General features: G+C 35.0%; 1 protein-coding gene across 1 annotated transcript in view; it reads right to left on the bottom strand.

The window, feature by feature from the left end:
- The window catches only part of Lrp1b (low density lipoprotein receptor-related protein 1B), a 1427040-nt gene that overhangs the window by 29468 nt on the left and 1376445 nt on the right, over positions 1-21127 (bottom strand). Inside the window, exons 85-86 of the mRNA XM_013517439.1 lie at positions 16824-16998; positions 12837-12941 (exon numbers count right to left, since the gene is read on the bottom strand). Of these exons, the coding sequence (XP_013372893.1) occupies positions 12837-12941; positions 16824-16998 (280 nt within the window). The remainder of the gene's footprint in view (positions 1-12836; positions 12942-16823; positions 16999-21127) is intronic.

Below are 21127 nucleotides of genomic sequence, written 5' to 3' on the forward strand. Positions count from 1 at the left end.
GAAATAATGTAAATTCATGCAATGAGGAATGAAAATGATGAAATCACTAGAGAACCTGTGGAAATTCAGAAGATCATCAATAAGTACTTTGAAAATCTTTATGCTCATAGGATGGAAAAAAAGAAGAAATAGATTTCTAGAAACACAGGGATTACTAAAGCTCAATCAAGAAGATATAAAAATTTTGAATAACCCAATAGCAGGTAGTGAAATTGAAAATGTAATGAAAAACTTACCAACAAAGAAAAGCTCAGGTCCAGATGGATTCATGCCTGGATTCTACAAGAAATTTAGAGATTTAATGCTAATAATCCTCAAGATCTTCAATAAAATTGAAAGGGAAGTAATCCTCCCTAATTCATTCCTCGAGAAAAGTATTGCCCAATACCAAAACCAGAGAAAGACTCAACCAAAAAAGAACTACAGGCCAATCTCTCTAACGAACACTGATGCAAAAATCCTCAGTAAAATACTAAAACACAATACAGCAAATCATCAAGAAGACTATACACTATTACTAAGTATAATTCATCCCAGGGATGCAGAGATGCTTTAACATACTCAAATTGATCAATGTAATACACTATATCCACAGAGCCAAACACAAATATCATGTAATAATCACAATTGAAAAAAAAATAATCACAATTGATGCAGAAAAAGCTTTTTACAAAGTCCAACACTCATTCATGGTAAAAACCCTACAGAAAATCTGAATGGGTGGTGTTTACCTCAATCTGATAAAAGCCATCTTTGAAAAACCTAGTCAGCAGTATTTTATTAATGCCAACTGTATTTTATTGAGGATTTTTGCATCACACTAAATGGAGGAAAACTGAAAACTTTCACTTGAAAACAAGGAACAATCCAAGGATGTCCACTATCACCACTCCTATACAATATAATTTTGGAGAAATTAACCAGAAAAATTGCACAAGAAAAAGGAGTAAAAGGAATAAAGATTGGAAAGGAAGTTGGTAAATAATCATTATTTGCAGATGACATGATATTCTGCATAGAAGACCCCAAAATTCCACCAAAAGACTTCTAGAATTAATAAGCAAATATAATTGCACAGCTGGATACAAAGTCAGCGCTCAAAAGTCAATAACATTCTTGTGCAAAAACAACAAACTCACTGAGAGAGAAATTAAGGAAACAACACCCTTCACAATAGCATCCAAAAAAACTTAGGAATCAATCTAACAAAGGAAATAAAAGATCTATAAATTGAGAATTACAGTACTCTGAAACAAGAGATCAAATTGGATATCAGAAAATGGAAAGATATCCCTTGCTCATGGGTAGGAAAAGCAAAATGGTGAAAATGGCCATAGTTCCAAAACTATTATACACATTGAGTGGAATACCAAACAGAATAATAGTATCATACCTTACAGTTCTACAGAAAACATTCCTAAAATACATTTTGAACCAGAAGAGACCTAGAATAGCAAAGGTAATCCCAGGCAACAAAGGCAAGGCCAGAGGTATCACAATCCCTGACTTGAAATTATAACACAAAATTCCTGTGATAAAATCAGCATGGTAACAGCAAAAAATCGCAGACCCAAGGATCAGTGGAACAGACAAGAACATGCAAACAGAACTATAAATACACTCAGCCACCTTATCCTTGAGAAAGTGGTCAAACATGTTCACTGGAAGAAAGGCAGCCTTTTCAGTAAATGGTAGTGGAAAAACCAGCTTTCCACATGCTGAAGACTAAAACTAGAGCTATGTCTCTCACACTGCACTAATGTAAAAATGCATCAAAGATCTCAATATTAAAACACAAACACTACATCTACTGGAAGAGAAAGTAGGTAGAAATCTTGAAAACATAGGGATAGGCAGAGAGTTCATGAACAAAAACCGAACTGCACAGGAAGTACTTCAAAGAATCAACAAATAAGATCTTACTAAAAAAGTTTTGCACTTCTAAAGAAATCACCAACAGAGTAAAAAGAAAACCCACAGACTGGGAAAAAATTTTAGCCAACCATCCCTCAGACAAAGGACTACTATCTAGAACATATGAAGGGTTTTAAAAAATTCAGGTTCCCCAAATTCAAAGACCCAGTGCACAAATGGGCATCTGAGATGAATACATACTTCTTGGATAAAGAAATAAGAATGACAAATAAATGTATAAAAAAGTGTTCAACATCAATGGTCATTGCAGAAATGCAAATTAAAACATTAAGATTTCATCTCACCCTCAAAAGAATGGTTATCACCAAGAAATCGACCTACAGCAAATATTGGTGAGGTCGTGGGGAGAAAGGAACCCTTTTCCACTGGTAGTGGAAGTGTATACTAGTACAACCACTGTGGAAATTTCTCAGAAGTTAGGATTAGATGTTCCACTTGACCCAGCTATTCTATTCCCCTTCTGAATATTTTCCCAGAAGAATTAAAAACTTCATACCACAATGATGGATATGTGCTCACATTTATAGCAGCACAGTTTGTAATAGCTAAATCTTGGAAAGAAACCCAAATAACTATCAACTGAGGAATGGATAAAAAATGTGGTATTTTTATACACTGGAATACCATCAGCTCCAAAGAAGGATAAAATCCTTTGAAAGTTTATTGAAAGGAATGGTTTGAGTTTATATTGCTTAATCAGTTTTTCATGCGTATATCTTGTAATCTAAGCAACTACTTTGAAGATCATAATATGTGATATAATGATTGTTAATTCCCTATTATCTATTTTGAAATTCTCTATTATTGTTTTTATTGTTTTTTCTCTTTAAAACAAAAAAGACAAAATAAATAAGTACATAAATTCAGAATGGATGTTTGCCAAAGCAGTAAACTCTAGTAAAGCCGTTTCATAGAAAGTAAAAATGTTTAAAGAGTTATCAGTTACATAAAGGCAAGTAATATAGAGTTGTGTTCAGTTTCTTTGGTTTTTCTGATATATTAATTGTATAAAAGGTCAAGAATAAATAATCTAATCTTATAATAATATGATTATATCGTTTCCAAATAATAACTGCTGAATAATTTGCATTATCATTGTTTAAAAATTAAATTTTCTTTTAACTGATTTATAGAAACAAATCTGTGAAGGTTAATGGCATGATGTGATAGATATTTCAATCCATGCATATACTACAAAATATGTACTTCAGGCTAAACGTATCCGTAGTCAATATTTATCATGTGTTCATGGGGAAATCTCTTAAAATGCTTCTAGCTTTGCAAAATGTATAGAATATTACGGTTATCTACATCCTATGTAATCAGCGTTTTCATTAAGTCTCACCTCTTGTAGTCTAAAAGCACAAACTAGAACTTACATTTGAAGAGAAAACTATCACACCTGCATTCCTAATTTTCCCCTTGGTGTGACTTGCATGGTGAAAGAGCGGCTAAGACCTGCTACCTGGGGGAGTAAAGGGTAGATATTGATGTGACAGGCTTCCTTGGCCTTTACTGCTCCAAAAGATATGCACATTTCATATTCCATGCTTTGAAAATGTGCCAAGGGGCAGACAGAAATCAGGGACACGCAATAACCTGACTTTTGAAATAGGGACACCACAGGCTGCTAAAGTTAAATCGCTCAACATCCCTGCTGAAAACGCATGATGTGTTTGAGATCACCCATGACAGTTTCCTTGGGCTCTTGTCACTCCTTCCCTCTGGGGCCCAGGATGGCCAGTCTGTAGGAGAGATGCTACCCAGCCTGATGGTGGACCCAGGAAGACCACGTCTTACAATGGTCTCCTTCTGGCAGGGCCAACACTTTTTGAATTCAAGGCCTTAATTAGCCATCATGATAGAGAGAGAAAAAAGACATGGGGAAAATGTTATAGCAAGTTATTTTCAGTTTTTGTTTGAAATTCTAAAGTACAACATAAAAACTAACCATGCTGTCATGTTTCTGAGCACATGGAGAACTATTCTTACTACAGACAAGAAGTAAAGCAATAACACATGCATCACAAGTGTCCTGGAGCATTTCCATTTTGCAATTTTGAAAACAAAGAGTTCCTAAACTGATACAATGTCAGAAGCAATGTAATATTCAAGTTGGGTTTTTTTGCTCTCCCCTTAAAGACAAGTCCTATTTAAAAACATTTTATTTCTGTTTCTGAAAGGGAATACAAATTAGAAAAAAATTATACTTAAAGAGTTAGAATTCCCACCAACATATGCCTGTGCTTATAATTTTGATGTATTTTCTTTAAAAAATTTCGTGTTTATACATTGCATATAGTCATATCCACGTCTTCATATATGTATGTGTGTTTGTACATATTAATACATGGGTATGTGTGTATACTTTTTATAAAATTGTACCATATGTACCATATTCCTTTTTTTTTTTTTTTTTTTGGTACTGGGAATCAAACTCAGGACCTTGTGCTTGCCAGGCAGGAACTGTGCCATTGAGCTATATCCCCAGCCTAGTCCTAATTTTTTGAGAAACGTCCATACTGCTACCCATAATGTTTGTAGTAATTTACATTCCCATCAAAGTGCAAGAGCCCCTTTTACTTTGCATTCTCACCAGCGCTTGTTTTTTTTCAGTCTTTTTGACATTAACCGTTCTCCCTGATGTAATGTGAGAATTCTTTGTAGTTTTGATTTAAATTTTCCTGACTATTGATGTTGAATGCTTTTCCATGTACTCATTGGCTAACTGAATGCCTTTTTTTTTGATAAATATCTATTTCAGGCTATTGACCATTTTAAAATTGGGTTATTACCTAGCTACTGAGTTTGCAAGGTTCTGTATATATATTCCAGATATTAAGCTCTTGTCAGATGGGTATATTCCAAATATTTTTCCCTGTCTTGTAGGTTTTTTGTAAGTTTTCTTGGTTGTTTCCTATGCTGTACAGAAACATTTTAATTGATATAACCTGATTTGTTTCCTGTTTTCTCCTTTAGAAGGTTGTTTAAAAAAAAACCCACAAATTCCTTGACTATTTCAATGCTGGAAGAATTTCTTCAACATTTTTTCTTGTAGTTTCAGATCTTCAATGTAAAGTTTTAATACATTTGGGTCGATGTCTGTAAATAGTCAGAGATAGGGGTCCAACTTCTGTCCTTTTCTGTCTGTGAATATCTAAGTTTCCCAACACTCTTCATTGGAAATACTAGGAAAAAGTTTGAGCATATTTTTTAAAAGTCAAAATTACTGATTTATTACTTCTGAATTACCTATCATCTAATAAAATGAAGAAAATTATTTAATGTTGGCCTTGAAGGTTTCTTTTTAGTTTGGAAGGAATGTACAGAATATTCTCTGCCATGCTGAGTTAGGTGTATTTAGGTATATAGACAACTCCAAGTCATTTTTCAAAATAATTAATAATTTGAAGAAAAGTCAGTCTCTAAAAAAAAAGAAATGTGTACAAAAATAAATATAGATTTTCATACCTTTGTCACCATTTACTACAATGTTAGAATCTTAGACAAGAATCTTAGGCAAACGAAGATGCTGGAGCAGGGATGTCCAAATATACTTTAACAGGCTACCCAAAATAAAAATATACATCACACCTAACACCCCCAGCTTTTAAAAATAAAAGCTAGTTATATGTCTGAAGTTAGAGTCATGCTCAGAGCCAAGCAGGAATAAAGCAGTTAGTGGCACTACACACACATTTTTATACTAGTCTCCCTTGTTCTCACACAAAATTTCCTTCCTATGGAGGTTTTTAAAAGCACATCCTAAAGAAAAAACTAAGGCCTAAAAAGGTTAATAGGTCTAACAAAAAGAACACTAAGTGTGAAAATTCAATTAAGCATAACTCCAAACTACAGGCCATCTCTACTAACTCTATTTTGTGTATTCAAGAGAACTTCTTTATTTACCTTTAATAATAAAGATACTAGACAGTAAATCACTCTCTCCAGGGGTGTTAACACAGGATGTTGGGAGAGAGGCTGCCTTACCTCAGATATCTGGGACAGGGCCACTGCCTCTCATGAGTTTGTCAGGGCCCCATGAAAATTGTGCACAGCTCCAGGATATGATGCACACAGTGACTTGACCCTTGCTTGAGATAATACAGATAGTTTCCTCTTGTTCCCAGTGAAGCCACCAAGGCATGCTGTTCTGCTAACCGATTTATGCTGTTGCTGTCTGAGATCTACCCTGCCCTTAAACTCCCCATGAACCTACTCACGTGCTGCTGGTATAAACAAATGTTCTGCAGATGCCAGGCAGGTCCTTTCTCCCATCGTGAGAAAAGCGCTCCACCTGACCCCAGTTTTCTGTGTAATGACTCCTGTCTTTGTCCCCCATCTTCCTCCCTCCAAAGTTTCAAGAGCTGTGCTGGATGATGCCTCAACAGCAGACAATATGAGTAGAAAGGGATTCAAATCTTCACTGAAAATCCAGAATAGAGGGATAAATTTCTAAATTTCTACATTTCAGTTGAGGGCAGCAGCTCCATTTCTGAGGCTTTGGATGGCAGTTCCTTCTCCAAAGTCCTAAACTAGAGTTTTGTCCTCTTGACCCTGGAGCTTGCAATTGCATCCACTGGTGGAGGAAGTGCCTGGCCCTATGCAACTTAGGAGAAGATGGCCTTGTTCCTCTAAGACCTTGCTGGCAGTGGCAGCCCTGCTGATGTCTGAACCACTTTGCCGTTACACTTCCCTTTCCTTGAAGGATTATGCATGTTGCAGCTGAATAGATCTATTGACCCATCCTATGGATTTTCAGAAACCCAGCATCCTTCTTCCATTTTTTTCCCGTCTCTTTTTCCATAAGAGTTGTCAGCATTTATGCTTAGAGGACTGACTGGGTCCATGAGTCTCTCCTCCCAGGAAATTATAGCCATAATCTCTTTACCCTATTGAGGACATGCCTTCTCATTTTTATCAGTATATATCGGTTGAAAATTGTCCAGATCTTCCAGTTCTGGTTCACTTTTGCTTAACAGATTCTTCAGTTTGTCCTTGCATCTAACTACAAGCAGCAGGAAGAAAGCAGTCCGTGCCACCAACAGTTTGCTGAAAATTGCTATAAATGAAGTTAAGCACTCAAAGATTCTACCTTCACACAACTGGACATTGCAGTTAAGCCTGGTTCTGTAACAGAGATGACCTTTCCTCTGGTTCCCAGTAACATATGCCCTGTATCATCTGATGTCTCACCAGAAGCCTCTTTGATACTTGTATTTCTACAGTTTCTGCAAGGCAACCTAGGGTTTTCTGACAGGTTTGAGGGTCAACCTTTGGTTTAAAGTGTAAAAAATGTCCCATCTTTTACTTTAGTTCCATTGGCACTTCCACACTTTTAGGTCAGGGATTCTCTTCACTTCTGGGCATCGGAATCTGTATTCTTTTGATATGGCTACCGCATAATAATTTGACATAGTGGGTAATTTAAAAACAGAGATTTAACTTCTCATAGGCTAGATGTCTGAGAATAAGATGTCATTATATTGGGTTTCTGTCTTTGACTTACAGAGAGCCACCTTCATGCTGATGTTCACATGAGGTCTCGCTCTCTTTGCTCTAAAATCTCCTTATAATGATTAGATTAGATGAGAGCCAACCCCTAAAGATCTTACTAAATCAGTCACCTTCTTCAAAAAATAAATGCAACCCCATTCTGAGGCTTGCCTACATGGTGGCCCCTCACTGCCTCAGCTGGAACAGGGAGCTCCATTTCTGTGGCCTTGTCTCATAGGTCCTAGGCTGACAGTCTCCTTGATGGAGCCAGAAACCGCAGCTGAACACTCTGACACTGAAAATCTGGCTGCCCACTTGGTATTGGAGAAGGGAAGAAAGGTGACCCTTGTTATAAAGTACCAAAGAACTAACAAGGCTGCTTTGGTACTCTGAATATGAATTTAGGAAAACAGAGACCAACAGGAAGTGAAAAAAAATTACATTTTTTTCTTGTGGAAATTTGATTCCACTCTTTTGAAACTCTTTAGTTATACACAATACTAACATTATTTGCTATTCACTTTTCTATGGGTCATACACAAAGAAGTGATACCTGAGTTAAGAGTAATGGGATAAGAAGAATTAACTGCAAAAACGGTAGAGGAGCTTTGGGCTCAGGGAGCTGTTCCAACAGAGACACCTGAAGTGCAATGGTGCTGCTCGTGGGCCTTGAGGATATTAGTGTGCATCTGGGGCCATGCTGGGTGGGAGCAGCTGTGGGGAGGACAAAGAGCTAAAAACAATCCGTTATTATTGCTGGCTGAAATGCACTGTGGATATCCTTGAGGAACAGTGTTGTGGATGTAGGTCAATGTCATAAAAACTTAAATCCCATATAATTGGAAATTGGACCCAAGGGAGAAATCTTAGAATCAGGAAGGCATGGTCAATGTATTATTGAGTTTATTAATTCTTCATGATAGTAATAATTTCTATAATTTAAAAACTTTAAATTACTATCAAAATAAAGCATATTTTTAAATGTAGTTTCCACATTATTCAATAAACTGACTGTAACAAATGTCAAAAGTTTCACCCAAATAAGTCCAAAATATCTAGATTTCATTCTTTGTTTAAAGCCTCTCCACATAGTAATAAATGAAAATGGCCACAAAGAGACAAAAAGTGAAGGCTTTCAAAAAAATCATTTTCTTAAATTGAAGGATGCAGCAATAAAATTTCTACATTTATACAGGAGAAACTGTCACTTTCATAGATCTAAATACTTTATAGACTTTTGAACTGTGTACAAGTTTGGTACAGTTCAAATAGTTTTTCACTCTATGAAATAAAGAAAAATGTACTACTGACAAAACTAAAACAAGCACTATCTTTGCTTCTTATAAAAGCTTTTAGATAAAATAGTACATACTAACTTTTCATAAATAATATATGTTCACTACCAATTGAGACCTAAAGCTCTAACCAGTGTTTCTGAAAAATCTTTCCTTGTGAGGCTGATCAACCGCTAGAAAAATATGCTGAGGGTTTCATATTCCCTTACCTAGATTACGCTGTATTACACATGATTATAGATGGTTAGTATTAAATTTTGCTTATATCTATTTACATGTTAGTACCATATTAATTAGAGATATCCTAAGAATAGTAAGAAGTTTTTACATATTCTAGAAATGTTTAATCTAAGAGATACGCATGTGAAATCCATCTCTGAACCACTATTCTTTCCTTTATATCCTCTAACAGAGAGGGTTAGGAACAACAGAACTATAGACTTTTTAAGTCATATCATAAAATTGTTTCCTCTCTCGTCAACATATTTTTTCTTTAACTCATAACAAAAAATTTTTTTGTTTATTTCTGCCTCCTACCTTTCAACTAAAAAATGACACTGTGCTTTTGGTCTGTACATGGCTTTCAAATGTCTCTCATAATGGCTACCTAACTGAAAAGGTCACTGAACTGTGAATCAGGATTATTCTTCTCCAACTGTCTGGAGCTGATATTCTTTGATGTTCTCTACTCCTCCAACTTGGCAGAATCTAGTATTTCATAACTCTCCTCAAAAATTCTTTTTAATTTCATTTACCTTTGTCTATTCCTCCTTCAAAGAGAATTAAAATAGTGATGCTGGGCTTCAAACCTGTTTTCTATCATGAATAGCCTTCACCTTTTACTTTCAGACAGTTTAATTTGATGGTACTATTCTTTCTTTCAAAAACCTTTTTCAATGATTTCCCTCTAGTAGAACAACTATTAATTTTTTCAAAATACCATTAAAATGTTACTTCACCTAAAAAGCTTTGGCCCATCCACTTGGAATCATTAATATGTCTCTATTCCCTTATTTTCCTATAGCACTTTTATCATTTTACCATCATACCACTATAAAATGATATATTAATTTACACAAGCCATTCATCTACTCAAAATGAATTTTGAGTCCTTTAAATGTCTTCGATTGTGGAACTATAACTTGAGAACAGTACAGAAGGAGTTGTATAACCAGGGTATGGACTTTAGAATCAAATAAGCATGATCAAATCTTAGTGTCTATGACTTCCTAGAATGTAACCTCAGGGTTGTCTTTCTAAAATGGAGACGAATAGGGAAAATAGATTCTAATGAGAATGTAATCATCTAATATTACACATAAATTTGTGAATTGCTTAACACTACTGTTGGGCACAAGGTATTTGCTGAGTTAGTTTTAGTGGTTTTCATTCTGTTAAATTGACATAACATCTAATTTATCATTGTTTATAAATATTTCATTAATGAATGAAAATAGAACCTAACTCCACTATATTTCTTTTATGACTTAACTATTTGAAGAATACAATACAAGTATTACTTCTAGTCTTAGAATAAATTGTAGGGCATTGAAAATCAAGGCACTGGAAACATTTCCACAAAGTCCAATGCAGAGATAGAGAAAAAGGCACATAAAAGCAAAAGGTATTCTTTAAACACCTCCATAACACATTTTTCATGAGCGAGTCTATCAGGTAAGCTGATTATGATTTCAAATTCCTTTGACTCTTATAATACTTGGTTAGAATGGAAAATGAAAGAATACATTACTGTAGAGAACTTCACCCATGAGGAGGAGTTATTCAGTGACACATGGATATTCTCTGGACAAGAAGGCATCTTTAGATCAGTGGGAGAGGGACAAGATGAGCTTAAAGTTTTGTGCCTCTTTTGTGCCCAGGAAGAGTAAGACAGTGGTAGAAAAAGGAGGACTGGGATCCAGGTCAGGAACTATGGCTCATTTCTGAAATGAACTAACATAAATCCTTGATCATACTTGACCAAGGATCACCCTGGATTTCCTAACTCTGAAATAGCAGTCCACCATTGCTTTTTACAGTCTTCCCTCCCACTGCACTGTCACATTCAAGACGTGACTTTTCACTTAAATTGTTGTCAACCCTTTTGTGGGGTCCCTACTGATGATCTGTGAGATTTTCCTCTACTTCCCAACAGGTACCACCTTCAAAACTAAACTCTCACAGCTCAACCTTTTCCAAAAAAATCTCTGGGAGCTCATTATGAGAAAAGTAGTAGAGTTCGGGTAATGACAAACCTAAATGTGAATACAATCATGCTTTAAAACCATTACTGGTTATAGTGCTGTCACCACTGTGCACCTGTTATCAGATACCGGCCAGAGCTACTGATTAAGATACTGGGAATGAAGAAGGATGTCACCTGTGATCTAGCTCTGAAGCTCATACATACTTCACAAAAATAACCTGCATGGGATCACCCCAGAGGTTATCATTGCACATTGTCAGAGGAAGTATGAATTTACTTTTCATGGACACTCAAAATACCACAAACTGAATTAAAAAATAATGATTTAAACTATTAAGAAGTTAAATCTCTGCAAGTATTTTATTATGATCCCATTTCCTTTGTTACGATATCTTACTGTTACGATATCTTTCCTTACGATATCTTACGATATCTGTACTTATGATATCTTTACTTAGGATATCTTTACTTACGATATCTTATTGTTACGATATCTTTACTTACGATATCTTAGTTACTAAGAACTAATATAGTTCTTAGTGAAATTTTAGGAAATAAAATAGTACATTATTCTATCAGGTTTTGAAATGAAAGTCAGTTAATAATTAAAAATCATCATTCAAATATAATATATAGAGTCCTAAAACAATTTTTTCAATTAAAGCTATTATTTTAGCAAAAGTACTTTTATTATTTGACAGTTTCACCAGTTTTCTTATTCCATCTCTGTTCTATTTCTAGACTGCCCAGCAGTCTGTGTGGGACACACTTACAGGTGAAGGAAGCAAAGGTTAAGTGTGTATGGCACAAATGAGACCCGAGGTTAAGAATACACTGTGAAATGTATGTGGATGTCCATGATTTAAACCAATGAACTGTGGCCTGGAATGATGTCACACGAAGCGCAGCGGTAAGTGGAAGGTTAAACCTACTTGCATCTCGGCTCATTAAACGCAGTTAAAGTGCAAATCCCCTCATTCTGACAGTAGTGATCACAAGGGTTCTCTTTCTGGTCACAGCGCTGATTTTTAAACCCCACAGAGCATCTGCAGAATTTCAGTAAAATAGAGCTAAATAAAGCGTCTGACTTTATTTTGCCAAATATGCTTCAAATTTCTTTTATACAGAGATTGCAACATGAATAAAAATGTTCCCAGGTATGCTCATTTCTATGCAATACACATTCGTCACATGCCACTCTGACAAGGTCTGGAAGAAGGTGCAGACGTGGCCAATATGGGCATCGACTCTCTCATCAAACATGGTTCAAACAAGACTCAACACAGTGACCACACACGCTGAATGGTTTTAAGTCACCTGCTCTGGACACTCAGATAAGTAGAGGGGGAAATATTAAATTCCATATTTTCTTGGGAACATTAGGAATCTCCAGTACTTTCATTACATATTTTAAAACCCAGACTCGGAGTAAGATTCTAACGGAGTCAGAGGCTTGATTGATTTACATAATGCAACACTCGACGTCTGATACAAACATCAAATAGCATTATACATTAGAAAAGAGACCTCAAGTTCTTTGGAAAATAATGGAGAGAAGTACAAGGGATTCATGAAAGATTATTATCTCTGGGCTTTACATATCTGAATAAGGTCAATAAAATGAGAACAATTTTCCCCAGAGTTTCCTGGTTCAAAGAGTTGTGAATGTCTGAAATGGCATGATGCTAAGAACTGAGTGAGCTCTTACTCATGGAGTTATTAGCAAACTGATGAAGAAAAAGATTCTGTAATGAATGAGCCAATGAGGGACGATACTTGATCAGAGATGTCCATGAGACACTCATTTAAAATGTGTTACCCAAGAAAGGAGAGCAATAGAATATGGATTCCATGTGCATACAGTGTCCTAGTGTAAATCACCCACAACATTGTGAAATACTCACAGACACACAGGTACATTTGTCTCAGGGTCCAGCTGGCATGTGCCACCATTGTAACAGTAGCCATCACATAACTGACAACTAGAAGCAATCTTCCCATTAGTACAGCTGTAACAACCAAGAAAAAAAAATTCCAGTGTTACTGGTATTAATATTTCTGAAAGCAGACACATCATGTCTGCAGATGAGAATGTTTACATTTCAGGAAGACAGACTTGCTAAAGGAAAAGATTTTATTTATGTTTTATCAGAACAATGACAGTTACATTTTTTCTTTTGATAATTTTCAAATTTTCAACCCATTTGCTTAGTAAAAAATTTAATACAGGTAGATACATGTGTGAAAATACACTTTAATATCTACTAAATACTTGCACAAGACATTATCATCAGTACTTTGTCATATACAACTAATATTATGCAACTAATATTTGGTGATATCTGTATGCATTATAACTTACAATATCAAGTTCTAAGGATAAAATGTTTCTGGTTTTTCCTCTAAACTGGAGAATTTCACTGAAAATAATGTTAAGAAATTTAGAGTCCCATAATTTGTTTTAAAAAGAGTTACTCTGATTTCTTCTTTCCTACTATTGTTGCATATATATGATAATTAATGTCAGTGTCAAACTTACTACCATTTAGCAGAAAAGAAATGGAGCAATTCACTACAAACATAAATAGTAATGTTCTAGGAGCAACATGATATGGCAGAAAAATAATGAGGCAAACTTGTTAAAAATTTAAGCAACATAATTCTAATTTACAGCCACATTACATGCTGAGATAACAATAAATATGCTATTGTTACACTAGAAAAAATAAGCCTAACAATAATAGGAAAAACATAGAATTTATTTTTCCATGTCACATTTTAAAGCAAAGAATTAGGTTAGGCAATCGTTGGTGGAAGAAAGTACATCAAAGTTCTATATACCTTTGCCAAAATCAGAATTACAACACATCCTGCAAATAACTCTCATCGGATGATCATGCTAGTATTGGGTGCTAGGACAGTGAATGGTATCATAATTAATCTGGACATTTCCTTCAAGAAGAAGGCTGTGATATAGTTCGTTCAGATCTATCTCATGATGGCTATCTACCGCAGCATGTTCGCACATTAATTCTGTGCTATTCATTTCACCTCACTGTAACTCTATTGTTGCAGGAAATGAACAGAACTGCTTATAAGTTTTGTATGTGTTACACTGGAAGCAATTTCTAAGGAGCCTGAGTTTAAAAACCACATTTCTAGTCAAGATGAGCCAGCAAAGTAAGTTACTTTATATCATGAGATATGAGTTAGGGATGTGTGAAAATAGAGCCAGACCAGTGGAATGGAAGGGTGGCCTAACATTACCAAGATTTAGGAGAGAATATTACATCCAATGTAGCCAATATAGGAACCCTAATAGGGATGTAAAGAGGGGCAAGTGCACAGTCAAAGGTATTAATGTCTGATATGCTAAGATCTGAGGGACTTTTCCTCACCCTCCTTACACAACCTCCCTGAATATCTAAAGAGCAAAAGGTTTTCATTCTATCCAAAGAACTAGGTCAAAGGGGAAAATGATCTCTTTATGCATTAAAGAATTTTCTACAAAAAATTTAACTGTATACTTGTGATTTAAAGAGGAAAACACTTTTTTTATTTATAAATGACTTCCAACTGCTATAAAATATTGCTTCTTTTTTCTTATAAAGATTTTATTTGAATCAAAATTAAAGACAGAAGTTTATAGATTTTCAATATGAAACACAGATCATTATATAGCCTCCAAATTACTGTTAATATTTTTTGTAAATTTTCTTGATAATTTCCTTCCTTTAGAGGCTTTCATGGTACACACACACACACACACACACACACACACACACACACACACAGAGTTTGGGATGCACCATTTCCCAAAGTTAATTACCAGTTATCCAGTACAAAAATTTTCATACTGTATGACATCAAAAAGGGTTTGGGGGCCACTCGAGATTGTGATCAAGTCTTTCTTCAATACTTACTTTCACTTTCAGAAAAAAGAAAAATGTGGGATTAGTTTTTTCAAATTGCTGTGTTCATATATAATAGATTAACAGCTCTACTTTACAGTTCACAGGCTGTGCATTAGAAACACAACTTCCTATTCATAAACAAATATGCATATGCTGACTTGAATTTTCTTACTTAAGTGAAAATTATTTACTTCCCCTTTGCTGGAATTCTGTGTTAGTTTGTTCTTTATGTTTGCACCAGAAATACTAACATTACTATAAATTTCATCCTAATGTTGAGATGAAAGTTACCATGGAAATGATAAGAAACTTTAATATCTAAAGTATCTCAGAATATCTAAGGTTTTCTGTCTGTACTGACAACCCCAAATGAGACTGATGTGTTAAGTGAAATCATATTCCTGTTTTTAAGGTTCCACTATTCATAATTACAAAGTGGTATTTGTTTATTCCTATATAAACATTTCTCCAAAGATCTTTTAAACAGATTTAGAAAAATTACTGTTACATCTCAGTAGCCTGTCCAGGTTATGAAAATTGTATGTTTATAGTTTGAAAAAGTTAATTTCTGCTGCTCTTTATTCAACTGGGAGGCTCTAGGTTCTGTCCTTTCTTCCCTATATGAAACTCCTTTATACAATGGAAACTGAGTCTGTGTCTCTGAATGAATTTTCCAAAGCAAACTGAGTAGGAAACCTTGGATCATTGCCAAGATTCCCTGTGAAAGTGCAATATATTGCTGAGATCTTCAGCCTATTCTGATGTGGTACCCTGAATATAAAGAAAAATATATGCCTAAACACTGAAATAAAGTTCTGTAATTTTAAGATTTTATCAAAAAATATTGACTCTAATGAGCTAGCACGATCTAAGTAGTTTATATGAAAGTATACTTTGCTTATATGTACTTATCAAAGACATTTATATATCAGTTATATTTCATTGGCTTTACTTAAAAAATTGTGCTTTGAAATGACCCAAATTGCTAGTTTGAGTAAATGTCATTTATAATGGCAACACAAATCGTATTTACAGTAAATTCTAAACTGAGAGTAAATAAAATAGAAAAAAATGTTGATGCTGCCTCTAATAAAATTTTATTGAGCCCTGTTTTTGCAGAGCAGCCTACATCCTCTGGCACCCTTGCAGGGCCCGCAGTGGACAGCAGGGTGTGGACACTTTATGAAATGCTTTTCTGTGTCAGATTCTCATTTATTATACTTGTAAGCAAGGCAAGTGACAGAATTCAGTCCTTTATAAGTCCTTTTTTTAAAAGGCTGTTAAAGTAGTTCTGAGTGAGGATTGATCTCTAACCTCAGTGGCATAAACTTATTTCATGATAGGAACTAAACAGCATTCTTCTCACCCTTTAGCTATCTTTTGTTTTTCATTCACTTAAATTTAGTGCCAAAGATCAAAAGGCAGTGTAGCAGAAGTCACACTTGGACATTTTTGTTGCAGATGTTTCCCAGAACACATTATTCCTTCTGTTTCTTTTTGAATATAATGTCAAAGTCAAATTAAGGAAAAGCAACTTTTGCAGCTCCCCAAAGGATTATTTATAACAGAAATGCTAATCAACTCACCATCATGATATTCATGAAAAACTTAAAAATCTGAGCTATCTTGTTACTGAACAATATTACACATAGCTTGTTCAATGTATGTTACATTTCAGTGCTTACTTATTCTTAGATACAGTTTTTACAGGAAATAATTATGTTGTTAATAACCTATATTAATAATAGTCTATGACCATATCATAAAATAGTGGATTTTCATGATCCTCAGGTGTTCATAAAAGGTGTTGAAAAAGTTTAAGTAAATTGAACTTACTCTCTATGCTTTAAAAAATGCAATGATTGGCATATAGAATTTTAGAATAAAATAATTTGCATCATTTCAGAGTTTATTACTGAAACACTGCATCCTTTTAGATTGAAATACTTCCATAAACTAATCTAGGTGCCCACTTACTTGCACACTATGTCTTCATTGTCTTTATTTATAATGCAGTGACCCCCATGGCACCTTACACACTTGTCCACTTCACACTTTGGTCCTTCATAGCGTGTTGGACAGACACATTCCACACTTCCATCCTCGCCAATGGTGCAGGACTCGGAATTCACACAATAGTGATGGCATACATCTAGGAAGAAGGCACGGTGAAGCAATCAAAATGTGCTGTGAGATATTTTTCTTCATTCACAATAAATGTGACTATATTATTTGATATTTTAAAATTGTCAACCACACTAAGGTGTGAGATACTGAATGAGTAAATAAGATCCAAAATGTACCACAGCTACTGAGAATAGGGAAGAAACTGCTCAAAAGAAGAAACTGTGATGGGAGAAAGGGGAAAGGAAGAAAGGGAAAAAATACATACACGAGGAGCTGGGGATATAGCTAAGTGGCATAAGTGCCTGCCTGGCAAGTGCAAGGTCGTGAGTTTGATCCCCGGTACCACAAAAAAAAAAGAAAAAAAATTCATACATGAGATAGTTAAGATAATTATACAGCTCATTTCTCTTAGTTCATTGAAAAGAAAGATTTGTGCCAATAGTATTTGGACAATATTTCATGCATATATCTTGTACTCTGAATAACTAGTATGAATATAATAATACACAATGTATTAATTATTGTTATTCTCCTACTAGCCTGTGTTGAAACTCTGTTTTATTGACTTTTTTTTTATTTTTTCCTTCTTTAAAGTAAAAAAAATAATAAAATGGTCAACTAATAAGCAGATTAATTTGCAAAAGGAGCATGCAGTAATAAGCAAACTGGCTTTCTCTGGTAATACTATTGATTCTTCTTTTTGTCCAAATCAGGCATCACGTCATCTGGCTAAGGGGAGAGCGCTTACACTGGCATGTGTGAGACGGCAAACTCTGGGCTCTGAGTTACATATTTTAGCAAAGTTCCTTAGCTTTCAATTATTTAACAAGAGAGGCACGATTAGAAATGCTCATGCCTTCCTTTGATGTCAGATACTGTTGTTCCTCTCAGACTTCTGTCCATCCAGAGAGCAGTGAGTGTGTGGTAACCAGGGACTAGGGTCTCTGCACCATCCTGCCGGCTGTGGAAAGATTCCTCCGTGTCTAAGTGCTAGAACAAACTCATCTGTTTTCTAAGTACTTCAGCAAAGGTGTGCCTCTCATGAAACTCCAAGAAGAAAGCAGACTGGGAACGTGGTTGACCCTTCATGAGTCAGAGGTAGTAAGAAATCTAGGCTATTCCCCTCCTCCGAGGCAAGAGAGAAGTGTCCCCATTACCCAAAAGAAAAAACTTCCTAAATTCTAAGACCTTTGCTTTCACACATGTGTTATACTAAGCATTACAGACAAATGAATTCATCCCACAAACATTTCTACAACTCTTGAACTTGTATAATGCAATGGAGGCCACTTGAAAGTATAAAAGTCTCTAACTTTATAATTAGATATTTTGCCTCAGCATTTCAACAAACAGAAAGACCTATATGTGTTTGTATATAGATACACAATTAATTATCCAATTTAAAATATTGAAATAATAATATAATCTTAAGCAAAATAACTGATTAAATTGATCCTGGAACTTGTGTCTAGGAGCAGCAATTTCCTTTGAGCTATCTAACTGTGAAAGAATGTTAAATGAGATTAGGTAGATAAAAATCACAATTTAGAAACTGTAACCTGCTGCATAACAATTATGGTGGTTGAAGAACCTTAAATACCATTTATAATTTTCATATTTGTATGTTATCTAGTCCCTTATTAAATCAGGGAGTTATTAAATTCATTGACAGGCTTGCTTCATATTTATGGAAATTTATTTCGAGCATTGTTATTCTCTCCTAGTCATGGTATTACATTGTGCTCAGTATCCTTAGATTCAGTGCTTAAGAATATGGGTCCAGACTGTAAGAAAGAAGAGCAGCACTTTCAAGAAGTTAGAGTTGAAGGTCTAAATTGTATCCTTGTGATTTTAAACTTCTCTCTGTATACTGTACATCAATGATGATTGTTTTCCAACCTAAATGATATAAGATACATTAGTATGATTTAGAAACTCTAGTATACTTGCCTAACTAGGCTAAATAGTTGTTTTCTTTATAGATGATGTGTAATAAAATATTCAAGGTCCAGTTTCTATGCTCTAAAGAAAAATTTTATCCTTTATCACTATAGTATTTTTCCTCATACGTCAGCTACTTTAAATACAGCTCATGTCCATGGCATAAACATGGAGTCAAAAGAATATAAAAGATGTGTTCTGTCTCCTGCTGTTAGAGTCAACACCCAAAAAATCCAAAAGCTGTTAAGTTATATATCTCTCTCTATCTTTATCTCTATCTCTATCTCTATCTCTATCTCTATCTCTAACTCTATCTCTATCTCTATCTCTGTCTCTGTCTCTGTCTCTGTCTCTATCTCTATCTCTGTCTCTGTCTCTATCTCTGTCTCTATCTTTATCTCTATCTATCTCTATCTCTATATCTATCTATCTCTAATATCTCTCTATCTATCTATCTGTCTATCTATCATCTATCTATCTATGTGGATTGTTTTCTTGGCCCTTCTTGGGCTTCTAGGGCCTGTTCCTTGATTGCATATTTAAAGGCCTTGTCTCTCCTGTGATGCTCCCTTCCAGTTTCCCCCTTCCTCTTTTCTTTCTCTTCCCCTTTTGTCTTAAACCATTCCTTTTTCTCATTTTCAATTTCAAGATGCCGGAGCTGAGGAGAAAGCAAATGCTAGTAAGGCAATTTAGCACTAGATATTTAAGTGACTACAGAAGCACTGAATAGCTGTAATCTGGAAAACAAAGTATTTACTACCCTCTGTGTTCTCTGCCCCTGCAAGGATTGCTGTGACACAAGCTGTAAGAGTGAGGACCAAGAAATGGAGATGCGGGAAGGAGGGGACAGAGGGGACAGGCAGGAGATGATGAAAGCATTAAGATGTCAAGTACACGTACCAATCCCTACGAGGATGAGATCAGTATGTACTGTAAACATCTGCTAATGAAAAATGAAAATTAAAAATCAATTGAAAAGGAATTTGATGGTACTATTTTCAAAATGAGAGATTCAACCAAAGAACCAGTTTCTCTGTAATTGCCTCAGTGTCTGACCCCAATCCTTTATGTCACAGGAATGTCACGCCAATCTCCTTCTCTTCCCAGTTATCCTCTGCTTTCAGTGAGAAGTGTCTACATAAAGTTGCACTATATATACCATATTTTCATTAGTTACCTCTCTGTAACTCTCAAGTAATTAATAGTATTCATATTTAAATTCCAACTGTCATTTCAGGTATTTAATAAAATGAATATTTCATTAGCACTTTCCAACCCAGCATAAATTTGTTTACTGATTTACCATAATATGAAGAATAATGTATGAGAAGGCTTCATTAGTACATAATTGTTCACTTGGGTTCTGAGGATTCTGGTCCTGACCAAACAAACTCTGAAACTAATACAGAAGCCTAGGGGTCTCTAAATAGTCACTTTCCTCGTTTTTGTGCCCTGAAAAATAGTTATTACTTAGGGGTCACCAATTTAAACATCAAAAATGCTTTAAAACCAGTTAAAGGTTGCACCTTTTCTAAATCAAGCTATATCTTTTTTAATAATTCATTTAACAGTGTATCAATTGTCCATATGAACTTATCTTTGCAAAGATTTTGCCACTCAAAGAAAGTTTTTAAAAGGTGCTTAAACATCTGGAAGACTGGTTAGAAAGAAAATACAGGTGACAGATGATTATGTGTTGGAGGGTTAAATAGAGAAGGAATTGAAGATAGAAGAAAGTGAATGAAGACTGAAATGGAGAGTTTCTGCTAGGTTGGTCATTAAGCAGCCAGTAGGAGGAGTTTGAATTTGTGGAAACTAAAGCAGAGAATTGACAGTTGATCACCTCTTAAACCACATGAGTAATATGACCATGAAGATGAAACAGAAGCAGTGGGTCCACAATTGATTGCTTGTTGAGGACATGCATGTGTGTAATTGTATAATAAGAATTTTAGCAGAAGCCTAGAAATAGGAGACGGGACACAACTCTCAGAAAATACATTTGACAAAAGGTACAATTTTGTTCCCCAAAACAATGAAGTCTTTCTCCCTGTGGAATGTGCTACGTCAAATGTTTTGAGCATTTTACTGACCTGACTAGCATAACAATTGACATGCTCTACATATGATAAGAATGGTAATAATAAATGTAATTAATCTGTGCTGAGAAAGTAAGAATAATGTGATATAATATTGCTTCATATTCACAATAT

Source organism: Chinchilla lanigera, unplaced genomic scaffold (assembly GCF_000276665.1).
Source record: "Chinchilla lanigera isolate Chin_1 unplaced genomic scaffold, ChiLan1.0 scaffold00039, whole genome shotgun sequence".
Lineage (NCBI taxonomy): Eukaryota > Metazoa > Chordata > Mammalia > Rodentia > Chinchillidae > Chinchilla > Chinchilla lanigera.